This window comes from Ammospiza nelsoni, chromosome 19 (assembly GCF_027579445.1).
Source record: "Ammospiza nelsoni isolate bAmmNel1 chromosome 19, bAmmNel1.pri, whole genome shotgun sequence".
Classification (NCBI taxonomy): Eukaryota; Metazoa; Chordata; class Aves; order Passeriformes; family Passerellidae; genus Ammospiza; species Ammospiza nelsoni.
This window is the reverse complement of record NC_080651.1, coordinates 9,777,658-9,800,665: the sequence shown is the minus strand read 5'-3', so window position 1 is coordinate 9,800,665 and position 23,008 is coordinate 9,777,658. Positions and strand designations below refer to the sequence as shown.

The 23,008-nt window shown below is 62.1% G+C and overlaps 2 protein-coding genes across 2 annotated transcripts; one reads left to right on the top strand and one right to left on the bottom strand.

Annotated features, from left to right (window-relative positions):
* Positions 1–8,210: 8,210 nt before the first annotated feature.
* LOC132081906 (TBC1 domain family member 24-like) lies at positions 8,211–13,431 on the bottom strand. The gene is made up of 7 exons (XM_059485864.1): positions 13,329–13,431; positions 11,034–12,069; positions 10,254–10,412; positions 9,821–9,884; positions 9,470–9,565; positions 9,063–9,333; positions 8,211–8,356 (listed from the first exon to the last, which is right to left on the bottom strand). Exons 1-7 carry the CDS (start codon positions 13,429–13,431, stop codon positions 8,211–8,213), a joined length of 1,875 nt encoding a protein of 624 aa, XP_059341847.1.
* A 4,897-nt stretch (positions 13,432–18,328) lies between these two features.
* CCDC42 (coiled-coil domain containing 42) lies at positions 18,329–22,900 on the top strand. The gene is made up of 8 exons (XM_059486110.1): positions 18,329–18,393; positions 18,572–18,631; positions 18,723–18,828; positions 18,917–19,036; positions 19,982–20,179; positions 20,509–20,730; positions 21,408–21,566; positions 22,832–22,900. Exons 1-8 carry the CDS (start codon positions 18,329–18,331, stop codon positions 22,898–22,900), a joined length of 999 nt encoding a protein of 332 aa, XP_059342093.1.
* The last annotated feature ends 108 nt before the right edge of the window (positions 22,901–23,008 follow it).

Below are 23,008 nucleotides of genomic sequence, written 5' to 3'. Positions count from 1 at the left end.
GGGGTGTGCCGGGAGGGACAGGGGTGTGCAGGGAAGGACAGGGATGTGCCCGCAGGGACAGGGGTGTGCCGGGAGGGACAGGGGTGTGCCCGCAGGGACAGGGGTGTGCCGGGAGGGACAGGGGTGTGCAGGGAAGGACAGGGGTGTGCCAGGAGGGACAGGGGTGTGCCAGGAGGGACAGGGATGTGCCCTCAGGGACAGGGGTGTGCTAGGAGGGACAGGGGTGTGCAGGGAAGGACAGGGATGTGCCCGCAGGGACAGGGGTGTGCTAGGAGGGACAGGGGTGTGCCCGCAGGGACAGGGGTGTGCCAGGAGGGACAGGGGTGTGCCGGGAGGAACAGGGGTGTGCCAGGAGGGACAGGGGTGTGCCCGCAGGGACAGGGGTGTGCCAGGAGGGACAGGGGTGTGCCCTCAGGGACAGGGGTGTGCTAGGAGGGACAGGGGTGTGCCCGCAGGGACAGGGGTGTGCAGGGAAGGACAGGGATGTGCTGGGAGGGACAGGGGTGTGCCCTCAGGGACAGGGGTGTGCCAGGAGGGACAGTGATGTGTCCGCAGGGACAGGGGTGTGCCCGCAGGGACAGGGGTGTGCAGGGAAGGACAGGGGTGTGCCAGGAGGGACAGGGGTGTGCCAGGAGGGACAGGGGTGTGCCAGGAGGGACAGGGATGTGCCCTCAGGGACAGGGGTGTGCTAGGAGGGACAGGGGTGTGCAGGGAAGGACAGGGATGTGCCCGCAGGGACAGGGGTGTGCTAGGAGGGACAGGGGTGTGCCCGCAGGGACAGGGGTGTGCCAGGAGGGACAGGGGTGTGCCGGGAGGAACAGGGGTGTGCCAGGAGGGACAGGGGTGTGCCCGCAGGGACAGGGGTGTGCCAGGAGGGACAGGGGTGTGCCCTCAGGGACAGGGGTGTGCTAGGAGGGACAGGGGTGTGCCCGCAGGGACAGGGGTGTGCAGGGAAGGACAGGGATGTGCTGGGAGGGACAGGGGTGTGCCCTCAGGGACAGGGGTGTGCCAGGAGGGACAGTGATGTGTCCGCAGGGACAGGGGTGTGCCCGCAGGGACAGGGGTGTGCAGGGAAGGACAGGGGTGTGCCAGGAGGGACAGGGGTGTGCCAGGAGGGACAGGGGTGTGCCCTCAGGGACAGGGATGTGCCCACAGGGATGTGCCAGATGGGACAGGGATATGATGGGAGGAACAGGGATATTATGGGAGGGACAGGGGAACAGGACCTGCCAAGCTGAGCACAAGCCTGAAAGGTGACAGAGGCACCCAGAGCAGCAGCCTGGGAGGGAATGGCCTCTGTTTCCTGTAGGAATGTGGCTCTGGGAGCAGCCACACCAACACAGGACTCTGGCTCTACAGGTGGTTCTCCCCCTCCTGCAGTGACAGGTTTGGGTGACCCATGGGGACAGCATGGCTCTGCTGAGGTAGAACAGAGCCCTGATCTCCAAACCTGGACCTTCTCCACACTCTGCCCCAGGGGAGCTGCAGTGCCAGAGCTCCTGGCACCTCTGGGTGGCTCACAGGCCCCTGCTCTTTCCCCCACACAGGCACAGAGGCTTTCCAGCCTGTCCCACATTCCAGGGCTGGCCCTGGATCCCCAGCACCGCTGCAGAGCCTGTGGAACCTGCTGGAGGGTTTGTGGCTCACAGCACCAGGGGCTCCAGAGGAGGAGAGGATTCCTGGGCTGAAGGCTCCCTTAGTGAGAGCAGGGGTTTCAGGCAGAAGGAAGAGGATTTGCTCAGGGTTTGATGGACAGCAGAGAGGCACAGGCTGAGAGGATCCCCCTGTGCTGTGCTGTGAGCAGGAAATGCTGTCAGTGACATGTGAGGCAAACCAAGCAATGACACCTTTAAATGCCAGTCCCCAGTGCCTTCCAGAGCTGTCAGTGCAGGTGTGGAGATAAATCATCTCCATTAACTGAAACATCTGAGATCCCCAGCATTAAGGGCTGCAGCATTCTGTTCTGCTGCATTCTAGTTGATGACAGAATTCTCCCAGGTCTCCAATGCCTGCAAGAGAAATCCTTCCCTTGCATCACTTCCCAGGCACTGATCTTTACACAAACAGCACTCGAGAGCTGCTGCTTTTAATCCTAGATGTGATACTGAGTTAGTAATAAGCACTTCTGCTGTGCAAATTTGGAGCCTGTTTGAGGAATCAGGCCAAGCGTGCCAGGCTGGAAACACCCAGGCATTTCAGCAGTGGCTGCACTCCTAGAACAAGGTCTCTGAACAGAGCTTTAAACTGGACACCACAAAGGAACAGCCCCAGCATCGCCGAGTGTCTTTGGGAACGTGGGGTTAAAATCTTGGCTCGAAAGAGCTTCCCAGTGAATGCCAGGAGTTGGAGCTGAATTTTTTCCTTAATCAGGAGCAGACAAATTAAAATAAACACAGAAGACTGAATTTACACAACAAGTCATTCATTAAAGGCAGGGCAGGAGGGGGGAGGGAAAAGAGAGGGAGTGGAAGAGAGAGGGGGTGAAAGCGAGATATCATCCAACAGGAGCAGATCCCCCAAAAGGGAGCAGGTCCTGAAACAGGGAGCAGATCCTGCAAAATAGAACAGATCCTCCAAAAGGGAGCAGATCCTCAAACAGGGATCAGATCCTCAAACAGGGAGCAGAGCCTCCAAAAGGAGCAGATCCTGCAAAAGGGAGCAGATCCCAGCCAGGCTGTGCCAGGAACCTCTGGGAAAGGTGGCAGTGACAGCAGGGAAGTGTTGAACAACAGCCAAGCTGTGTTCCCTGCGTCCCAAGGTGATTCTCAGAAGCAGGGAACCCTTCACACCAATCTGAAAGGAACACAAGCCCCTGCTCCCCCTGAACCAGTCAGATCCATTTGTTCAGTGCTGTGGGGCTCTTGGGGGGGATCTGGTAAATGCAGGACAGGAAATACAAAAATGGGCTCTCCTCTAATTGTAAAAGTGCTTTAAAGTTGCCTCAGCTGTAAGGAAAAGGATCTCCTGAGAGGCTGAGGAAGCAGCAGCCCCACAGCTCCTGCTCCAGCTGCTTGTGCAAACCTGGGGAATTCCAGACCAGGCTGGCAGCACCTGGAATCTGAGAATCCCACAATGGTTTGGGCTGGAAATTACCTTAGAGCTCACCCAGGGCCACCCCTGCCATGGCAGGGATACCTTGCAGTGTCCCAGGCTGCTCCCAGCCCTGTCCAGCCTGGCCTGGGACATTCACAGGGGTGTCCAGTCCACAGCCTCTCTGTAGCAGGGCCTCCTCAGCCCTGGAGTGAAATATTTCCTCCTAATTTCTCATCTAAACCTTCCCTGCTCTGCCTGAGCCTGTTCCTGCTTTCCCCACAGGCAGGGAGCACTCAGATGTCCCTTTGATTTCGGCAGGTGGGACAATCACTGCAGGAATTGGGACAATTGCTCCTTTTCAGCTGAAGCAGAGTCGGTGCCCAACAGAGTTCAGGGCCTGCAGCAGCAGCTCCTGGGGAGCTGTGCCCAGAAATTGGGCCAGGAGCACAAAGGGCCTTCAAAGGGCTCTGAACCAGCATCCCTAACCCAGGGTAAGGAAAAGAGACACAGCAAATCCATGGAGTGAGCTGCAGGCAATGCCCACGGTGATGGCACGGCTCCCTGGGGAGCTCCTGAGGAGATGGCACACGAGTGGCACATGAGATGGCACACGAGTGGCACATGGGAGCCTGAGGAGATGGCACACGAGTGGCACATGGGAGCCCGAGGAGATGGCACACGAGAGGCACCACGAGAGCCCGGAGCTGGCTGCAGAGGAACCTGCCAGGGTTCTGGGGGAGGCACCTGGACACAGGCCTGAGTGCAGGAGAGCAGAACTAAACCGGGAGCAGGGCAGGGGGAAGATGGTTTCCTGTGATCCCTGTGTCCCCTGTGTACCCCATGTTCCCTGCATTCCTTGTGTCCCCTCTGTCCCCTTTGTTGCCTCTGTTCCCTGCATTCCCTGTGTCCCCTGTGTTCCATGTCCCCTGTGTCTCCTGTGTCCCCTCCATTCCCTGTGTCCCCTCTGTCCCCCGTGTTCCCTCTGTTTCCCAAGTGCCTCCTGGAGCCCTTTCGGGCCCTTCCAGGGGCTCTGAGCTCTCCCTGGGCCTTCTCTCCTCCAGGTGAGCACCCCCAGCTCTCCTCCAAGCTCCCCAGGGTTTGATTTCCACTTTAACCCCATCATTGTCCCTCTGTCCTGCCCAGGCTGTGCTCTGGGTCCCCCGGAGCAAACGGGGACCTTTGGGTGGCTCTGGTGTCCCCAGCAGCCAGGCAGCCCCACCAGGGCTCTGTCTGCTGCCATCCTCTCGTGGATGAAACCCAGAGGCTGTGTAGGAGGTTAAAAATATCTCCATTCATTATTTACTCCTTGCAGCAAGAACCCGCTGCTTTGAAGTGTGATTATAAATACAAACACCATCAGGAACCCTGCCTGCCCACCCTTCCCCTGCAGGAATATTTGCTCTTTGTCCTGCTCTGCTCTCCTGTGAACCCTTCCAGCTCATCTCCTTTAAATACATATCTGAATTTTCTTTGAGTGCAAACCAGCCCTTTCTGGAAATGCATTTCAGGGGTGCATCCCCCTTTGCCTCGGCAGCCTGAGAGCTGCTCAGCTGTGATGGTGGCCAAAATCAGTTCTGCTGTTTACCCCAGTATTTATGGAGCTCACAGAAATGGGGACCAAACCCAATCCTGCTGTTTATCCCAGCATTTCTAGAGCTCACAGAAATGGGGACCAAACCCAATCCTGCTGTTTATCCCAGCATTTATAGAGCTCACAGAAATGCACGTACAGATAATCCCACGTAGGTGGAAAACAAGGAGCATCATCATCACCCACTGAAGGGTTCTGCCGCTCCTTCTCAAAACACAAACAAAGGAATCTTCAGATCAGCCTGAGGGAATAAACACGCTCTCCTCTATCTGAAGGCAGAGTTCCTTTAAGGTTGACCCGACTTTATTTTCAATAAACATCTTTCCCTCCCCCAGCAGATCTAAACCCTTTCTTTAGAGATAAACTCCCCGTGGGGTGGGGGACTGTGCATTCCAGGTTTGGAGTTTCGTGGGGAGCCAGGGGCCCATAATTCCCAGTGGGAGCAAGGTTTTGGGGATAAAGGGTGATGTTTGCTCACTAAAATGCATCATGGAATGCCCCATCCCTGGCAGGGTGGACACTGGGGCTGGGAGCAGCCTGGGACAAGGGAAGGTGTCCCTGGGACAGGGGAAGGTGTCCCTGGGACAGAGAAGATGTCCCTGCCATGGCAGGGGTGGCACTGGATAAGCTTTGAGGTCCCCTCCAGCTCAAACCATTCTGGGATTGTATTTTTCAGAAAAATTACAACAAAGTGCTGAAAACAATCCCCCAGAGAGGGAGGGAGGGAGGGAGGGACAGTCCCAGGGTGGGGCTGCAGGCCCAGCTCCCCTCCAGGGAGAGAAATTCCACTTTGGGAGGGCAGTGTCCATCCCCAGACCCCGCTGAGCCCAGGGCAGCTCTGCTCTGCAGGCACCACAGGGGGATTTTCCATTCCCAGTACCTGCTGCATTTCCAAGGAAAAGTCCAGAGATGCCTTGAGGAATCACCCTGCTCTGCAGGGGGGAAACAAAACCAGCCCTTGGCCCAGGGTTAGCCATTCCAGGGACTAAATTGTGTGGAAACAGGGATGGAAACATGTTTGTTTTGATAAATGCTGTGGGTTTGACTGCAAGAAAACATCTGCAAAACCCCTCCTGTGGCACTGAAGGCTCTGCTCCAGCTGGAAATTTCTGCCGTGGGACATTAAACGTGGTTTCACAAGGAGCTGGTGGCAGTGCAGCGACAGGGAATTGTTGGTGTGAGCAGCAGGTGGGTGGGATGGGAGGGGAATCACTGCACGGGGCTGGGAGAGGAAAATGGGAAGGATGCAAATGGATCTGACAGTGGTGGGGGATAAAAACACACCAGGACCTTCTCCCCAGCTGCAAGGACAGGAGGGCCTGTGGATTTCCCATTTCAAGGCTCTGGAAGCTGCATTTGGTGAGATTGAGTGAAGAGGGCAGGGAGGAAGGAAGGAGAGGAGAAGGAGGGAAAGGTGAGCGCTTGTGTCCTCCACAATCCTGGCTTTGAACAGAAATGTCTGCTGTGGGCAGCAGGGGAAGGAGGAGGCTGGAGGCACCGCCTGTCACTCCCATCCCATGCATCTCCTCTTCTCCCCCTTCACCCCAATCATCAGTGGGCATTCCTCTCCCAAGACAGCCCCGTGGGAGTCAGTGCTGGGGTGAGACAGGGATGGTTGGGACACTTTGGAGTGTTCTGGAGTCAGTTCTGGGGTGAGACAGGGGTGCTTGGGACACTTTGGGCCGTTTCTGTCACAGTGTAACTGCCCAGGGAGCACACACAGCCCCTCGGCGCTGCCCCCATCGTGTGCCAGTGTGGGAACTGCTGAGCCCGGCCCTCCGGAGGAGCAGGGCATCCACACCCCCCAGATCTGCAGGGAAATCAGCGCCGAGCATCACAAACTGTGCTTTTTGTAGCCATTTGCGGAATTGCTGAGCCCGTCCCTCCAGAGGAGCGGGGCATCCACAGCCCCCAGATATCCCCAGCTTCACAAACTGTGCTTTTTGTAGCCATTTGTGGTATTGCTGAGCGAGGCCCTCTGGAGGAGCAGGGCATCCACAGCCCCCAGATCTTCCCAGCTTCACAAAATGTGCTTTTTGTAGCCATTTGTGGTACAAGGCAGTGTCCAATAGTCCCTCACCTCGGGGGGAGCAGGGGATGACCCAGACCTGCAGGGAGGGATTGTCCCTCCGTTAATTCCCCGTTATTCAGAGCCACCCTGGGCTGCTCTATTTGTGCCAAGGCTGGCAGGAGCCCAGAATGCAGCTCAGGGAGCAGAGGTGAGCCAGGCAGATCTCTGCGCTGCTCTGAGACACCTCTGTGGGGACAAGGAGCAGAAACGCCCCAAAGGGATGAGCTAATGGATATTCCAGCTCCTTCCAGAGCACATGGGGGCTGAAGTTTCCTTTTTACTGAAGATTTCAGTAAAGACGCAAAGTCAAGGGAAATGGGCAGGGGGTGGCAGGGCTGGGGGGCTCTGGGGCCATGGGGTGAGGGATTGGGGCGCTGTGGGGCCATGGGGTGAGGGGCTGGGGTGCTGTGGGGCCATGGAGTGAGGGATTGGGGTGCTGTGGGGCCATGGAGTGAGGGATTGGGGTGCTGTGGGGCCATGGGGTGAGGGATTGGGGCGCTGTGGGGCCATGGGGTGAGGGGTTGAGGTGCTGACCCTCTTCAGGGAGGTGAGAGCAGGTCCCAGATCTCTTTATTCCCCATCATACGTCCCCTCTGCCTCCCAGCCCTGCTGCTCCCCCACCGTGTCTTTGTGCTGGAATTTGTTTGAATTCTCCAAGAGTTTGGAACTTTATTCAGCAATGGAATAAGGGGCAGGAAGGAAGGAGCCCTTTCAGGGTCCCTTTCAGCACAGCAAAGGCTCGGCAGAGCTCGGGCACCCCCCAAACCCCAGGCAGGGCTTTGCCACCCCCGGCAGCACTTCCAGCCAGGGACAGGAGGAGTCTCTGCCAGGGCTGGTGGGTCCTGGGCAGTCCTGGGTACCTACGGAGGCTGCAGAACCCCCTGGGTGCCTGAGGGGCTGTGCTGGGCTGGGGGCTGGGAGGGAAGCGGATCTGAGAACGTTTCTGGTGAGCTCTGGAGCTCGGTGTTGGAGCTTGGCCTCAGAACCCCCACAAGATCTGCCCATGCTGTCCCTGTTTGCTGAGCCCCATGCTGCAGACAGGCCAGGGAGGTGTGAGAATCCAGCCTGGCTGCCCTCCCCTCCAGCGCCCCAAACTGGGCAGACTGGGTGGAGTGAGCTGGGGCTAAACTGCAGGAGGGGACCTCGAATGTCCCCAGGGGCAGCACCCGCAGTTCTGGCCCTGGCACTGCCTCGGCCTCTCCCACAGAACCACGAGGGCTGATCTGGTCTGATCTGATCCGATCTGATCCAGTCTGATCCGTTCTGCTCTGCTCTGCTCCGTTCTGGTTGATCCATTCTCTCTGCTCTGCTCCATTCTGCTCTGCTCTGATCCAGTCTGCTCTGCTCTGATCCAGTCTGCTCTGCTCTGCTCTGCTCCGTTCTGGCCGTGGAGGGGCCCAGGGGACCGGAACAGCCGCCCAGGTGCCCCAGCCCGGCCGGGGGTGCCAGCGCAGGGAGGGTCCCGGTGCCCGGTGCCCGTGCCCGCGGGTGGCACTCGGGGTGTCCCCAGGGCCCCTAGGCGCTCTGGAAGCCCCACACCTCCAGGAGCTGCACCTGGAAGTTCTCCCGGCAGAGCGGGGGGTTGTCGAAGGTCTCGCAGCGCTCCGTGTGTCCCCGCAGCAGGCTGGCGTCCAGGGACAGCGCTTGGCCTCCCCCTCCGCCTGCAAGGGCAGCGCGGGCTGGGCTGGCCTGGGCCGGGCTGGGGCCGCCCTCGGAGCGAGGGAAGGGCCGGGCAGGGCCGCTCCGGGCCCGGGCAGCGAACCCCGGCAGGGTTTGGGATGTGGGAACCCCCTGGGGCTCCCGGGCTGGGGAAGGGGAGCTGCCCTCACAGCGAACCCCGGCAGGGTTCGGGCTCTGGGGTCCCCCTGGGGCTCTGGGAGGAGTTCCCGGGCTGGGGAAGGGGAGCTGCCCTCGCCTGCCCGGACTTTAACCCAATACCCCCAGCTGGAGCTCCGGGGAGCTGATAGGGATCCCCCCCTTATTGATAAGGATCCCCTCTTATCCATAGGAATCCCCCCTCACTGATAGGGATCCCCCCTTACTGATAGGGATCCCCCCCTCACTGATACGGATCTCCCCCTTATCGATAGGGATCCCCCCCTCACTGATAGGGATCCCCCCACTCTGATAGGGATCCCTCCTTACCGATAGGGATCGCCCGTTATTGATAGGCACCTCCCGTTATCAATAGGGATCTTCCCTTATTGATATCGATCCCCCCTCACTGATAGGGATCCCTCCTTATCAATATCGATTTCCCCTTACTGATAACGATCCCCCCCCTTTATTGATATCAATTCCTCCCTTACCAATATCAATTTCCCCTTACCGATATTGATCCCCCATACAGACATCATCCCCCCTTACCGATAACGATGCCGTCCCGGGAGCCGGACATGAACATGGAGGCCGTTTTGGAGGGCAGCAGGAAGTGCCTGGTGGCCAGGAACGGGGACAGGCGGCCTCTGCCCTGCGCCGAGGGCACGGCCAGGTGCTGGGGGCTGGAGCTGTCCCGGGAGGAGCCGAGCAGGGACTCGGGAGCGGGGGAAGGCGAGCGCTGCCGGGAGCGCGGCACGGCCTTGGCCAGCTCTGGCCTCTGGATGAGCACCCACTCGTACCTCTCTGCCTCGGGGCGCACCTGGGCACGGGACACACCTGGTGACCTGGGGGAAGGTGCTGCTGCTGCTCCGGGTGGGGCCTGGGGCAGGGAAGGGACGGCGTGTCCTGGCAGGACAGCAATGAGGGGACAGGGCCGGACACAAACCGTGACTTACAGTGAACACAAAGCACTCCCCTGTCCCAAAAAAGCCCGAGGTGGCTCCGCTCTTCTTCCTTTCGGCCCAGTCGGAGGAGAGAAAGGCCCCACACACCTGGGAGAGAGCACGGGGAGCTCAGGGATGGATCAGTCTCACTGGTGGCCTCTCCCCCTCACCCTCCCCTCCTGGTTCCCCAGCACCCCGGCTCAGGTGTGTCCTGGTGGCAGAGGGGCACTTTGTGCTGCCCTGGGAGCTGGGACAGACCCAACCCAGGGCACGACAGGGAGCTCACAGCCCATGGGTGCTCCCAGCATGCCAGGGGGGTCACCCAGCCCATCCCCTTCCCCAGCCCTGCCTGGCAGCGCTCACCTCCCCCTCGGTGGTTTTGATGAGCAGCACCGTGGGTTCGTAGCCTTCACAGCACGTGTAGAACCTGCAGGGATTGACAAGGCTGGGCTGAAGGAGCTGGAGCCCCAGCAGGGTGTGCTGGCTGTCCCTGGGCACGGTGTGCTGGCTGTCCCTGGACACTCACAGCATGCTGGCACAGGGTGGCACAGGGGACATCCCTGCCTGGCCCAGCCACAGGGCTCCCTGTGCCCCGGGCGGTGCCCAGGTGTCGGTGCCCATCTGGGCCAGCCTCTGCCCTCTGCCCTCAGCCACCCTCGGGACCCCGAATCCAGCCCAGGGGGGTCCCCAGCAGCCCCAGAGGTGCCCAGGCCCCTTGTGCTGCTCCTCCCCCCAGCACCAAGCCCTGCCCAGGTCCCCCCGTGCCCGCCCGGCCCCGGGGCAGGTGAGGCTTCACCTCTGCAGGCTGCAGCCGTCCTGGGAGGTGGAGAAGAGCAGCAGCGGGGGGAAGAGCGAGAAGCGCTCGGGCAGCCAGGACCAGACGAGGCGCATCTCCTGTGCCGTGACCGTGCTGGAGCTGAACTTCTGCATGTCCACGGCCAGGTGGAAGGACGGCCTGGGGGGAGGGACATCAGGGGGCTGGGGGCTTCTGCTTGATGGGGCACAGCCCCTGCAGCAGGTTCTGCCCTGACCTGAGCACCGTGAGCTCCCTGCCAGCACCCCCAGCTGGGCTATGTCCCCTGACAGGGTCACTGTCTCTGGCTGTGCCGTGTCCCCTGACAGGGTCCCCAGCTCTGCTGTGCTGTGTCCCCTGACAGGGTCACTGTCTCTGGCTGTGCCATGTCCCCTGACAGGGTCCCCAGCTCAGCTGTGCCATGTCCCCTGACAGGGTCCCTGACTCTGGCTGTGCTGTGTCCCCTGACAGGGTCACTGGCTCTGGCTGTGCTGTGTCCCCTGACAGGGTCCGTGACTCTGCCTGGGCCGTGTCCCCTCACAGGGTCCCCAGACCTGGCTGTGCTGTGTCCCCTCACAGGGTCCCAGGCCTGGCTGTGCTGTGTCCCCTGACAGGGTCCCCAGCTCTGGCTGGGCCATGTCCCCTGACAGGGTCCCCCAGAGGCTGTGAGGGCCCAGCACAGCCACAGCTGCGGGAGTTTCCTGCAGCTCCCCCAGAGCTCTCCACAGGAGCTCCCATTTTGCCGGCTCAGCCCCAGAGCTGGGAGCGCAGAGCTCTCCTCACCTCCTCTGCACCACGGTGATGCCCCTCTCCACCAAGGCCTTCCTGTTGGCCATGTGCAGCAGCCAGATCTCCTTGCGGGAGAAGAGGCGGATGCCGAAGGCTCTCTCCAGGAGTTTGTCCACGCTGACGTGCTGGGCGATGTTCCTGACGAAGGCCTGCAGCTCGGCCTTGACGTCGGAGCCCTGCGGCCCGGCCGGGGCCGCCGAGAGCCGGAACTGCTTGAGCAGGGCCAGGCCGATGCGGTACAGCACCTTCTGGCCCTCCAGCAGGAACACGTCCAGCACGCGCACGGCGTAGGCCAAGGGCAGCCCGGGGAAGAGCCACGACAGCCACTCCGAGTAGACCTCGAGCACGTTGTCGGCGGCGCCGGCGATGAGCTTGTGGGCCGCGGGGCAGTGCTTGCTGGCCAGGTCCCCGAAGGTCATGCAGGAGGCCTGGTGCGCCAGGAAGGACTGGTCGATGTAGGCGGCGTGGGGAGCGTTGCTGGCGATGAGGCGCGAGAGGCTCTCGAAGCACCGGGCCTCGTCCTCGCTGTAGTGCAGCAGCAGCGCCGCCAGCGCCGGCAGCAGCGGGCTGTGCGTGATGTCGGGGAACAGGGCGCCCACGCAGATGAGGATCTTCCTCAGGGCCGTGACCCCGCGCGGGCTGAGGCAGTAGGTGGGCACGGGGCAGCCCTCCAGGAACTCGGGCAGGGGGTGCGAGCTCACGCTGCGCTGCCCGAAGAGCCGGCCGGCCACGTCCCGGTACACGAGCGCGTCGGGGGTGACCAGGCGGCAGGAGACGCGCTGGATGAGCCGGGGGTAGAGCCGGGCCCGGCCCGCGTGGCTCCCGGCCCAGCAGCCTTCCCTCGCCAGCCGCTTCAGCTCCTTCGGGGGCCGGCCCAGCACGTCCCGCGGGATCCGCGCCGGGCCCTGCGCCTCCGGCATCTGGGCCCAGTCCACGAAGGGCCCGCAGCCCCGGCCCGGGGAGGTGTCGATGTCCCACGTGTCGGCCTCGGACGTGACCACGATGGTGACCGGGGATGAGCCCAGCGCCTCTGCGGGACACAGAGCTTTTATTGATCGTCTCTCCCCGCCCCAGCAGCGGCGTTCCGCCCCGGCTCAGGGCGCTCTGAAGCCTCACAGCCGCGTCCTGCATTTCTTTGCTCTGCCCCGCCAAGGGAAGCGCTTCAGGCTTTGCCCTCTCCCGCTCCCATCAGCTCCAGGCCCCGGAGAAGCTGGGGCCAGGTCCCAGCTGGGTGTCAGGGCTGCTTCTCACACCGCGAGGGGCTTTTCCCCCTCCCAAAGCTCCCGGCCCCGATCAGGGCTCGGGCAGGCGCCGGCGCTGGGCAGAGCGGGCTCCGAGCTCCGCCCGGACACACGGGAGCGGCATTTCCCCGGGGCTGGACAGACGGGAGCGGCATTTCCCCGGCGCTGGACAGACGGGAGCGGCATTTCCCCAGGGCTCCGGAGAGCTGAGCCGAGCCCTGCAGGGGCTGGGGGCTGTCCCCGCGTCGGTGAACTCTGCTGGGCGCTCATCAACGGCCGAGACACCGCAATTAGCGCACTCATTAACTCTCGGGTGTTTGTACCGTGCCAATGCTCGGCTGCTGGGGATCAGGGATGGATTCGCACCGAGACAAGGGGACACGGGGACAGCCCGTGGTGGCACATCGGGACGGTCCCGGGCCGGGTCCGGCTCTGACTCTCGCTCTCCAGCTCAGTTTGGCGCCTGCCCAAGGCCAGCGGGAGCAGCGGGTCGGGCTCAGCCTGGTTCAGGGCAGGAGCTGCTGGATCCGGAGCCGCTCGGGCCAGCTCCAGTCCCGGACACAGCCTGACCCCGGCACATCACGGGGGCTCCTGGCCATAGAAACCAGGCTGAGGCATCACCGGGGGGCGATCAGGGACTGTTTGCACCCCAAATTCCTCTCTTCAGGGCGTTGCCCTGCCCGGGTCCCGAGGAGCATCAGCCCGAGCCCACCCGACCGCCGGTGCCCCGGGCGCTGAACGGAGGCTGCGGCTGTGCCCGGCCCGGGACGAGCCGGGGGCTGGAGGCAGGACCCGGCCGTGCCCCAGCCCCTGCGGCTGTGCCCGGCCGTGCCCCAGCCCCTGCGGCTGTGCCCGGCCGTGCCCCAGGCCCTGCGGCTGTGCCCGGCCGTGCCCCAGGCCCTGCGGCTGTGCCCGGCCGTGCCCCAGCCCCTGAGGCTGTGCCCGGCTGTGCCCCAGCCCCTGAGGCTGTGCCCGGCCGTGCCCCAGCCCCTGCGGCTGTGCCCGGCCGTGCCCCAGCCCCTGCGCTCCCGCTCGGTCCCGCACTCACCCGGCCCCGTGCCCGGCTCCTCGCCCGTGCCCGGCTCGGCCATGGGGCAGGCGGCGGCCGCGCCCCCGGGGCAGCGGGGCACGCTGAGCCCCAGCTGCAGCATCTGCCAGCTCGGCCAACCCTGCCGGGTCCGCTCTGCCGCGCACCTGCCGCGCTTTTAAGGTGCGGGCCGGCCCCGGCCCCGCGGTTTGTTTGGGGTAAACACAGCGAGGGGTGGAGCGGCTCCGCGCCCGCATCGCCCCTTCCTGCCCCCATTCCGCGCCGGGCCCGGCCGGGGGCTGCAAACACCCCGCGGGCCGAGATAGCATCGAACAGCAACACGGGCAGCAAATGAACCCTTTATTTTCCCCAGGATACCCTTCGCGCTCCGCTCGGGCTGCGGCTGCTGCGGCCCGGCCGCGGGGCTCCGGCGTTCCCGGGGTGCCCCCGGGAAATGCTCGGTACCGATCGGTGCCAGCCCCAGAAGGCGCTGCAGAGCTGCACAATGAGCGGGAAATGCTCGGTACCGATCGGTGCCAGCCCCAGAAGGCGCTGCAGAGCTGCACAATGAGCGCTGTGCTCACCGACAGAGGAGCTGGGCTGGAGGAAAAGCGGCCTCCAGCAGCTGGGAGAGGCTCCCGGGACACCGCCCCGGCCCCACAGCGCTGCTCTCAGCTCGGGCTGCACTTAGCGGGCACTTTTATAGGCATCCCAGCCTTTTAAAGGATCTTTATTTGCCTTTAAAATCGGATTGTTTCTGCTGTGATAACAGAAGCTGTAGGTTGTTCCTGACCAGGTCCGGCTGCACCTGCAGCACCTCCCCGAGCATCTCCTGGCCCCGCGGCCCCTCCCGAACACAGCTCTCTGCTCCTCTCCTTCCCCTCACCTTCCCCGTGCTGTGCCGAATCCCTCGGGAGCAGCTCGGCTGTCCCGTCACCCCTCCCTGCCTCTGCCCCTGACGAGCGGGGAACCCCGGGAGGGTCAGCAAAGGTCCCCGGGCTGTGCAGGGTGCAATGGTACGAAGGGATCTTCGAGTGGAGTTATCCTTATCTCCCTCTCCCGATCCTCCCCAGAGCCTGTCCAGGCTCCTGACGGGCGGTTCTGCTCCACAGGCTGCTCCCAAAGGGGCAGTGCCGGCCCCAGCCCCGCTCCCGGGGATCCCCACTCTGCACCCCGCGCTCTGCCCGGTGCCCAGGGGCCGCTGGTTCCCTCTGCAGCCCCAGCCCAGCCCCCGGGGGTCCCCGCTCTGTCCCCAGGGCCCAGGGGCCGCTGGTTCCCTCTGCAGCCCCAGCCCTGCCCAGCTCCGGCAGCAGCGCCTCCTTCCCGCTGCCTGCCCTGGACCCTTGGGCCGCCTTATCCTCATTTCATCCTCATTTGCCTTTCCCGGGACAGCGGCCGCCCCTCCTGCCAGCCCCCTGCAGCTCTCACACCTCCGGCAGCCGCTCCGGAGATGGAGATGGAAGTCAATTAGGGACAGGGCGAGAGGAAATGTCGCTTCATGCGTTTTTAATGGCGAAATATGAAATATGTAGAGGACCGCGGGGCTCGGGCTGAGCAGCGCAGCCCAAGGCCATGAATGTTTGATGGCCGCGGCTGCGGGAGCATCTCTGGCTGTGCGGGGACCGGGCCAGGGCACAGAGCTCACCCCGTTATCAGCATCGTTATCACTGTTGTCATTGTACCCCGGGCAGGGAGGGGTTCAGCGGAGTTTGGGGCTGGGGTTTTGGATGGGAGGTCTCAGAAACCCCAAATAAGTGGGGTTTGAGCAGCATTTTCTCTGCCTTTGGAGAGTTTGGAGGTGCAGATTAAATTCCTGCTTTCCGCATGGTGAAGTGTCAGAATTGCACAGAGACCTCAACAAGAGCAGAGCAATAAAAGATTGCTGCTCGATGTATCTATTTATAGAGGGCAAAGTCCTCTCCTGCCATCAGTGCCACCCCTGAGGAGCCCAAAGCCCAGGGAAACGTGGGGCTGGTGCTGTTTGGAGCCTTTGTGGGGCTGGAACTCTCCGGGCTTGTGTTTTATGGAAACATTGCAGGGGTGGCTGACTTCTCCATAAAATCATTTGTCCCGTGCCCTGTGTTTTCCAGCTTCCTTTAATCCATTAACAGGTAAAGGGGAATATTTGGCAGCGTTTGATTCTACTCTAAACAAGGTTCCCACAAGGAGAGAGGTGTTTCCATAACAGAAATGCCTGTTGAGAAACCCACGGCTGAGCAGTCGTGTGCCCTGTGCCTGCTGAGGGCTGAAATGCAGGGAAATGTCTGTGTACAGAACTGGCCTTTCAGGGAGAATGTAAACAGGGTTTATTTCTGTAGTATTTTGCAATTAGCATGGCTGAAAAATTTCTTGCCTGTTACTGAGCCAAAAATAGAGCACAAAATCTAAAATAGAACAAAAAAACCTGTAGGGTAGGATTAGAATCCAGTACTTGCCATCTGTGAACTCTGCTCCATTGAGCTGGTCTCAAAGCTTCCACTGGATTCTTTTTTTTCCCTGAAATGGAAATGAACCCTTTTGTCCTGCCCTGCAGCAGGAGGCAGCAGTGGGGTTTGTGCTCAGTGACTTTCCGGGCTGTGTCCCCTTTGTGCTGCTCTGGGGCAGTTCAAGGCAGTGTTCTCCACGTTTTTGGGATTGGTGGGAGCCACACAGGCTCTGTGTCCATAACACACAAACCACGATGGGCACGGACTTGGAATAATTCCCTTTTTCCTTCCACGTGTTTAAAGCACCCAGTGAGTCAATTCCTGGAGAAGAGAGAGGATGAAAGGGATAATAAAACCCCAGCCTTGTTCCTCAGCTGGTAGCCAGCTATGGACAGCAAAGTGACTCTGCCATTTCCTCCTGTGGGGTGAATTCCCACCTGGAATTCCCTGGTCTTCAGGGGTACAGGCAGAGACACCTCAGGGCCTGGATCTTGTGCCAGGAAATCCAACTTTGCTCTCTTGCCTGAGCATGGGCTGGGACTGGGTCTGTAGGGAAGGGCCTGGGGAGAGCTTGGAAGGAATTTGGAGGGATCTTGGGGGGATCTCAGAAGAACCTTGGCAGGATCTCAGAAGGATCCTGGAAGGATCTGGGAAGGATCTCAGAAGAATCTTGGCAGGATCTTGGAAGGATCCTGGCAGGTGCTGGCAGGTGCTGGCAGGAGCTGGTGCCAGGCACGGAGCCCCAGGCTCTGCAGGGCTCAGCTGCCATTCCCAGCTCGGGGTCCCTCTGCAATCCTGGCGGATCCTGGCCCAGCTTTGGGCTCCTGGGGGTGGCAGAGCCCCCCTGGAATGTGCCTGGGGCTGACACTCAGCTCTGCCCTGCATTAGAACAATCAGCACCTGGGGTTTGATGGGGCTGAGCGCTGACACTTGCCTGGCTGGTGCTGCTTTTCCACATCTAATCCAGGCCTGATGTGACAGCCCACGGTGCCCAGGCCCTGCTGTTGCCAGCAGCCCTTCCTTTCATTAACCTTCCTGCACCACTGATCACATGTTTGCTGGGCAGGCCTGGGGCTGGAGCTTTGCCCTGGAATTAAGCTACTTTACTGTGCTCAGCACTCAGGGAGCTCCACATCCTGTGAAAGCTGCTCTGAAGCTGTTTCTGGGCTGCAGGGCTGGGCTTTAATGCTCCTGGGGCTGATCCCAAGTGACAACTGCTGCAGGACTCTCCCTGCCTGGGGACAGCATTCCTGCCCCTCCAGCCCAATTAAGGAGCCCATGGAATGCCCAGGGCAGGGTTGGGCTGTTTGTGTGTCCCCCTCGAGCAGGGCCAGCTCCATTTCCTTTAGTGGGGATTTAATGACAATTTCAGTGGCTTCTGCCCCTGTTTCTCCTTGGGAGGGTCTGTGCAGGCTGTTGGAGCAGGGGCTGCAGTGGGGCAGAATCCCCAGGGTGTCACTGCATTCCCAAGGCAGGGTGGGGAGAGCAGCCAGCAATGGGGACTCTCTGGGTGCCACTCACATTTGTAGGGAATCTTGCACAGAAACAGGGAGAGGGGTGGAAAGAAGAGCCTGGTGTTTGACAGAAGGGCTATTCACCTGGAAATCTGAGTGTGGGCTGTGTTTTGAGGGGGTCAAGAGGAAATTCAGACTTGAAATGAAATTAAATGAAATATGAAATTAAATGTGCCCAGGAGCAGCAGGCAGGCTCTGCTTTGGTGCTCGGGGTGGTTAAGGGAGATGTTGTGATTTAAAACAAGTGCGGTTCAGTCACTTTTAGCCAAAAAGGGGCTTTTTTCCTATTTTTCTTTCAGACAAGCCGGAGCGCAGTGCCCGCGGTGCCGCGGCCGGGCAGAGGAGCTGCGGGCTCTGCTCGGGTGATTTTCCAGCAGCGCTGCTCCATCGCACGGCCAGGAGATGTCCCCAGCTGCCCGGGATTGCTGCGGGAGCCCCGGGATTGCTGCGGGAGCCCCGGCCGGGCCGGGCTCGGAGCCCTTCCGTGCCAGCGGGACCCGGAGCCCCTGTGTCCCCGGTGTCCCCCCAGTGACGCCCCAGTGCCCCCCTGTCCCCCCTGGGCAGGGCAGTGCTCGGCCCTCCCTGGGCTCCAGCTGGGCTTTGGGAAAGGGGCTGGGGCTCTGGGACAGGGGCAGGGGCTGCCGGGACCCTGAGAGACCCCCAGGGCAGCACAGGGCACAAGGGACAAATCTGGGCAGAGGAAGAAGCAGAAAAGATGAGTGAAGAAGAGAAGGGAATGAAAAAATTCCAGGTCCTGGATACAGTGGTCAGTCCCCCTGATACCAGTGGTCAGTTCCCCTGATTCACAGGAGCTGTCACAATGGGCAGAGGAGCCCCTGGAGCTGTCACAAAGGGTGCAGGTGTCTGTGGAGCTGTCACAGTGCCCGGAGTGGCACTGGAGCTCTCACAATGGTTGCAGGAGCCCCAGTGGCTCTCTCTGGGACTGAGTAGCCACAGGGCTTGTCCTGGAGCACTGGAGCAGCCCCAGGGCCCGAGCAGTGCACAGCAGCCCCCGGGCTGCCCCGAGGCCGGGCCAGGAGCAGGACCAGCAGCAGGACCAGGACGTGCAGTGGCCGCAGCCATGGCCCACGAGGACCTGAGCTATTACCGGGGGCAGTACAAGGACAGGCTCCTGTCCCTGCTCAGGTCAGGGCTCCTCCAGCCTCCCCCCGTGTCTCCATGGCTCCTTCCCTGCCGTGCCAAGCTCCCATCCCTTCCCTGCCGTGCCAAGCTCCCATCCCTTCCCTGCTCCCACCCCTCACCTGCTCCTGTCCCTGCCCTGTTACCCCCTCCCTTGCCCCGGCTATTCTGGGGGTCCCTGCAGGGAGGGCTGGGGGTCCCGAGGTGGGGCTGGAGGTTCTGAGGTGCGGCTGGGGGTCCCGAGGTGGGGCTGGGGTCCTGCCTGCCCCCAGGACACAGCCCAGCTCCGGAGCAGCCTGCCAGGATGCCGTGTGAGCTGGGGACATGCGTGGCAGGGAGCTGCGGGCAGCCGAGGAGGACTCCACCAACTCCTTCATCTGTGTGCTGAAGAAGATGAAGGAGGTGCGGCAGATGGAGAAGGTTGTGGAGGAGACAGAGGAGGTGAGGAGGCTGGGATGTGCCTGGGGGGCTTTGCAGGGTGGCAGGACAGGCGGGGGTGGCTCTGGCTGTGGCAGCCGTGTCACCCCAGCTCTGGTGCTGCCAGGCCTTTGCGGAGAGGATGAGGACCCTCGCTGAGCAGTGGAGGGACCTGCACGCCAGGAGGGCCCAGCTGAAAGCCCACGTGGTGACATCTGGGGCCACTGTGAAGGTACAACTGGCACAACTGGCACACCTGGCATACATCATGCTCCTGGCACACCTCATACACCTGGAACATGTAGCACACCTGATACACCTGGCACACCTGGAACACGTGGAATATGTAGCACACCTGGCACACCTGATACTACTGGCACACCTGGCACACTGCCCCTGCTCACTGACTTCTCTCCCCTGGGAGGAGCCTTGACTCAGCACTCCCCGCCAAGGCCAAGGCTCCCCTGAGCTGTGGGGAGCAGGGACTTGTGCCCTGGTGGGAGAGGCATTGTCTGAACTGCACAGCCCGGCCCAGGTGCTGCCCCAGCCAAAGGGACAGTGCCAGGGGGTGGCCCAGGGACAGGGAGGAGAGTGGCCCAGGGACAGTGCCGGGAGGTGGCACAGGGACAGTGCCGGGGGATGGCACAGGGACAGTGACGGGCGGTGGCACAGGGACAGTGCCAGGGAGGTGGCACAGGGGCAGTGCCAGGGGGTGGCACAGGGACAGTGACGGGCGGTGGCACAGGGACAGTGCCAGGAGGTGGCACAGGGACAGTGACGGGCGGTGGCACAGGGACAGTGATGCGGGTGGCTCAGGGACAGTGCCAGGGGGGTGGCACAGGGACAGTGCCGGAAGGTGGCACAGGGACAGTGACACGGGTGGCTCAGGGGCAGTGCCAGGGGGGTGGCACAGGGACAGTGATGGGGGGTGGCACAGGGACAGTGCCGGGGGGGTGGCACAGGGACAGTGACGGGGGATGGCACAGGCACAGTGACGGGGGATGGCACAGGGACAGTGCCGGGAGGTGGCACAGGGACAGTGCCAGGGGGGTGGCACAGGGACAGCGCGGGGAGTGGTCCCCAGTGCTGGGCTTTCCTCCCTGGAGGCTCTCCTGAGTGACCCAGCTCCTCCATCCCGTGCCTCCCTCCCCCTCTGGCTGTGGGTGCTGCTCCCCAGGAGAATGAAAGGCTGAGAACCCAGGCTCTGAAGAAAGCCAAACAAGAGAAAGAGGAGAATTCGAAAAAGGAGAGTGAGCTCCTGAGGGCGAGGAGGGAACTGGATGACCTGAGGAAAAAGCACCAGAAACTCTCCAAAAAATTGCTGAAGTACTCTCCGTTCAAGAGGTACCTGGAGGATGTGGTGGATAATTCACAGGTGAGCTTGGGTGTGGCTCAGGGTTTGAGCCAGAGGGAGGAGGCAAGGCCAGGGAAATCAGCCCCTGACCAAACCCAGAGACTCCAGGTGGGCTGGGAGGGGCTCCCTAGAAACCAAGGTGGGCCACAGGGTCAGGAGAGGAGAACCAGGACAGGTGAAGGTAGGGCAGGGTGTCCCTGACCCCAGGGATGGCGGGACAGGACAGAGTGTCCCTGACCCCAGGGATGGCTGGACAGGATGTCACTGATCCTCAGCAGGGCAGGGCAGGGTGTCCCTGACCCCGGGCAGGACAGGACAGCGTGTCCCTGACCCCAGGACCTGTGCTGCAGTTCCGTGACATTGATGACATCATCAGCTACTACAAGGCCCTGCTGAGGACCCGCAAGGACCTGCTGCAGTCCCAGTGGTGGCACCGGCAGCTGATGGAGCAGGGCAAGGGCCTGCAGCAGCAGCTCAGGGCAGAGAAGGAAGCTGAGATGCTCCAGTGCAGGAACGACCTGGTGCAGCTCAAGGAATCCTTTGACCAGGCTCAGAGTGACATCCAGCAGTGGGTAAGGAGCTGAGGGGTGCCCAGGGGGGGCTGGAGGGGCAGGGTTGGCTCCTCCTGCAGCCAGGGGCTCATGGCAGGGCCAGCAGCAGTTTGGGGTGGGAGGAGGTACCCCGTCCCATCCCATGGATCCCATCCCATGGATCCCATCCCATCCTATCCCATCCCCATCCCATGGATCCCATCCCCATCCCATCCCCATCCCACCCCATCCCATCCCCATCCCATCCCATCCCCATCCCATCCCCATCCCCATCCCCATCCCCATTCCCATCCCATCCCCATCCCATCCCATCCCATCCCCATCCCCATCCCCATCCCCATCCCATCCCATCCCATCCCATCCCATCCCATCCCATCCCATCCCATCCCATGGATCCCATCCCATCCCATCCTAGGGCTGCAGGAGGAGGATGACAGCCTGGGTGGGGGCAGATTTGTCACCAAGGGAGGTGACAATGGCAGTGCTGAAGGGCTGGCAGGGAGGGTGTGCCAGGGTGGGCACTGCAGGGTGGGCAGCACAGCCAGGCTGGCTCCTGGCTCTGCTCTGCTCCCAGCACGCCAGGCTGGACCAGCCCCAGCCCACCAGGTCCTTCCCAGCCTGGATGAGGCTGAATTTGGGGTCCCCAGCGGGGTCCTGGGGCTGAGGCCACCCTGCTGGGACGTGTCTCGTGTCCCCAGGAGGAGCGCTGGGCCAAGGTGCAGGACAGGCAAGCCAGGAAGGCCGTGGAGCTGAGGTCCCTCACCATGGCCATCCACGGCCTGTTCCACACCGCCAGCACCCGGCTGCAGCCGCAGGGCAGGGTGGCAGCTGGGGACAGCCACCGGCAGCTGGACATGGTAACGTGGGACAGACTCAGCACAGCCCCAGAGGCAGCTCAGCACTGATCCCAGCACAGCCCAGCACAGCCCCAGGGACAGACCCAGCACTGACCCTAGCACAGCCCCAGCACAGCCCCAGGGACAGCCCCAGCACAGCCCAGCACAGCCCCAGCACAGCCCCAGGGACAGCCCAGCACAGCCCCAGCACAGCCCCAGCACAGCCCCAGCACAGCCCAGCACAGCCCCAGCACAGCCCAGCACAGCCCCAGGGACAGCCCCAGCACTGACCCCAGCACAGCCCCAGCACAGCCCCAGCACAGCCCAGCACAGCCCAGCACAGCCCCAGGGACAGCCCCAGCACAGCCCCAGCACTGACCCCAGCACAGCCCCAGCACAGCTCCATCCTGGCCAGGACACACAGCAGGAATGGCTCCCCCAGGGCAAGGGGAGCCCCCAGGCCCAGCACAGTCCCCTCCTCCCCTGGGGACCCTGGCAGGAATGGTGGGGACAGCGGGCAAACCTGTCCCTCTGAGCAGGGGAGTGGGGACCAGGCATGGACAGGGGTGCAGAGATACTGGGGTGCAGGTATACGGGGGTGCAGGGATGTGGGGATGCAGGTATAGGGGATGCAGGAATGCAGGGATGTGGGGATGCAGGTATAGGGGATGCTGGGGTGCAAGGGTTTGGGGACCCAGGGGTTCGTGGGTGCAGGGATGTGGGGATGCGGGGATATGGGGGTGCAGGTACAGGGGACGCAGGAATGCAGGGATGTGGAGATATGGGGATGTGGGGATATAGGGTTCAGGGGTGCAGGTGTTCAGGGATGCAGGGAGAGGGATGCAGGAATGCAGGGATATGGGGATAGAGTGGTTTGGGGATGCAGGGACAGGGGATGCAGGAATGCAGGGATGTGGGGATATGGGGATGTGGGGATACAGGGTTCAGGGATGCAGGGATGCAGGGAGAGGGGATGCAGGAATGCAGGGATGTGGAGATATGGGGATGTGGGGATACAGGGTTCAGGGTGCAGGGGTTCAGGGATGCAGGGACAGGGGATGCAGGAATGCAGGGATGTGGGGATATGGGGGTGTGGGGATACAGGGTTCAGGGATGCAGGTCCAGCCATGGCCAGGATTTGGTTCCATTCCCCCACAGAGGCACACTCTGGTGCCTTCCTGTCCTGCCACTTAGCTTGGGGACACCTGCCCTGCAGGAGGGACGGGCTCCCTTCTGCCTCCTGCCCCCACTGCTGCCTGACCCTGCCCTGTCCCTGTCCCACCCAGATCCGGCAGTTCATCCACGACCTCCAGGACTTCACAGAGGACATGAAGGAGCGTGGCCGAGCTCTGTGAGAGCCTGCCCTGCCAGCGAGGCAGCAGCAGGGTGGGCAGGGACAGGAGAGGACGAGAGAACCTGCAGAAATTGCAGACTAAAGAAATAGCAAATGTTTAAAGCATCTC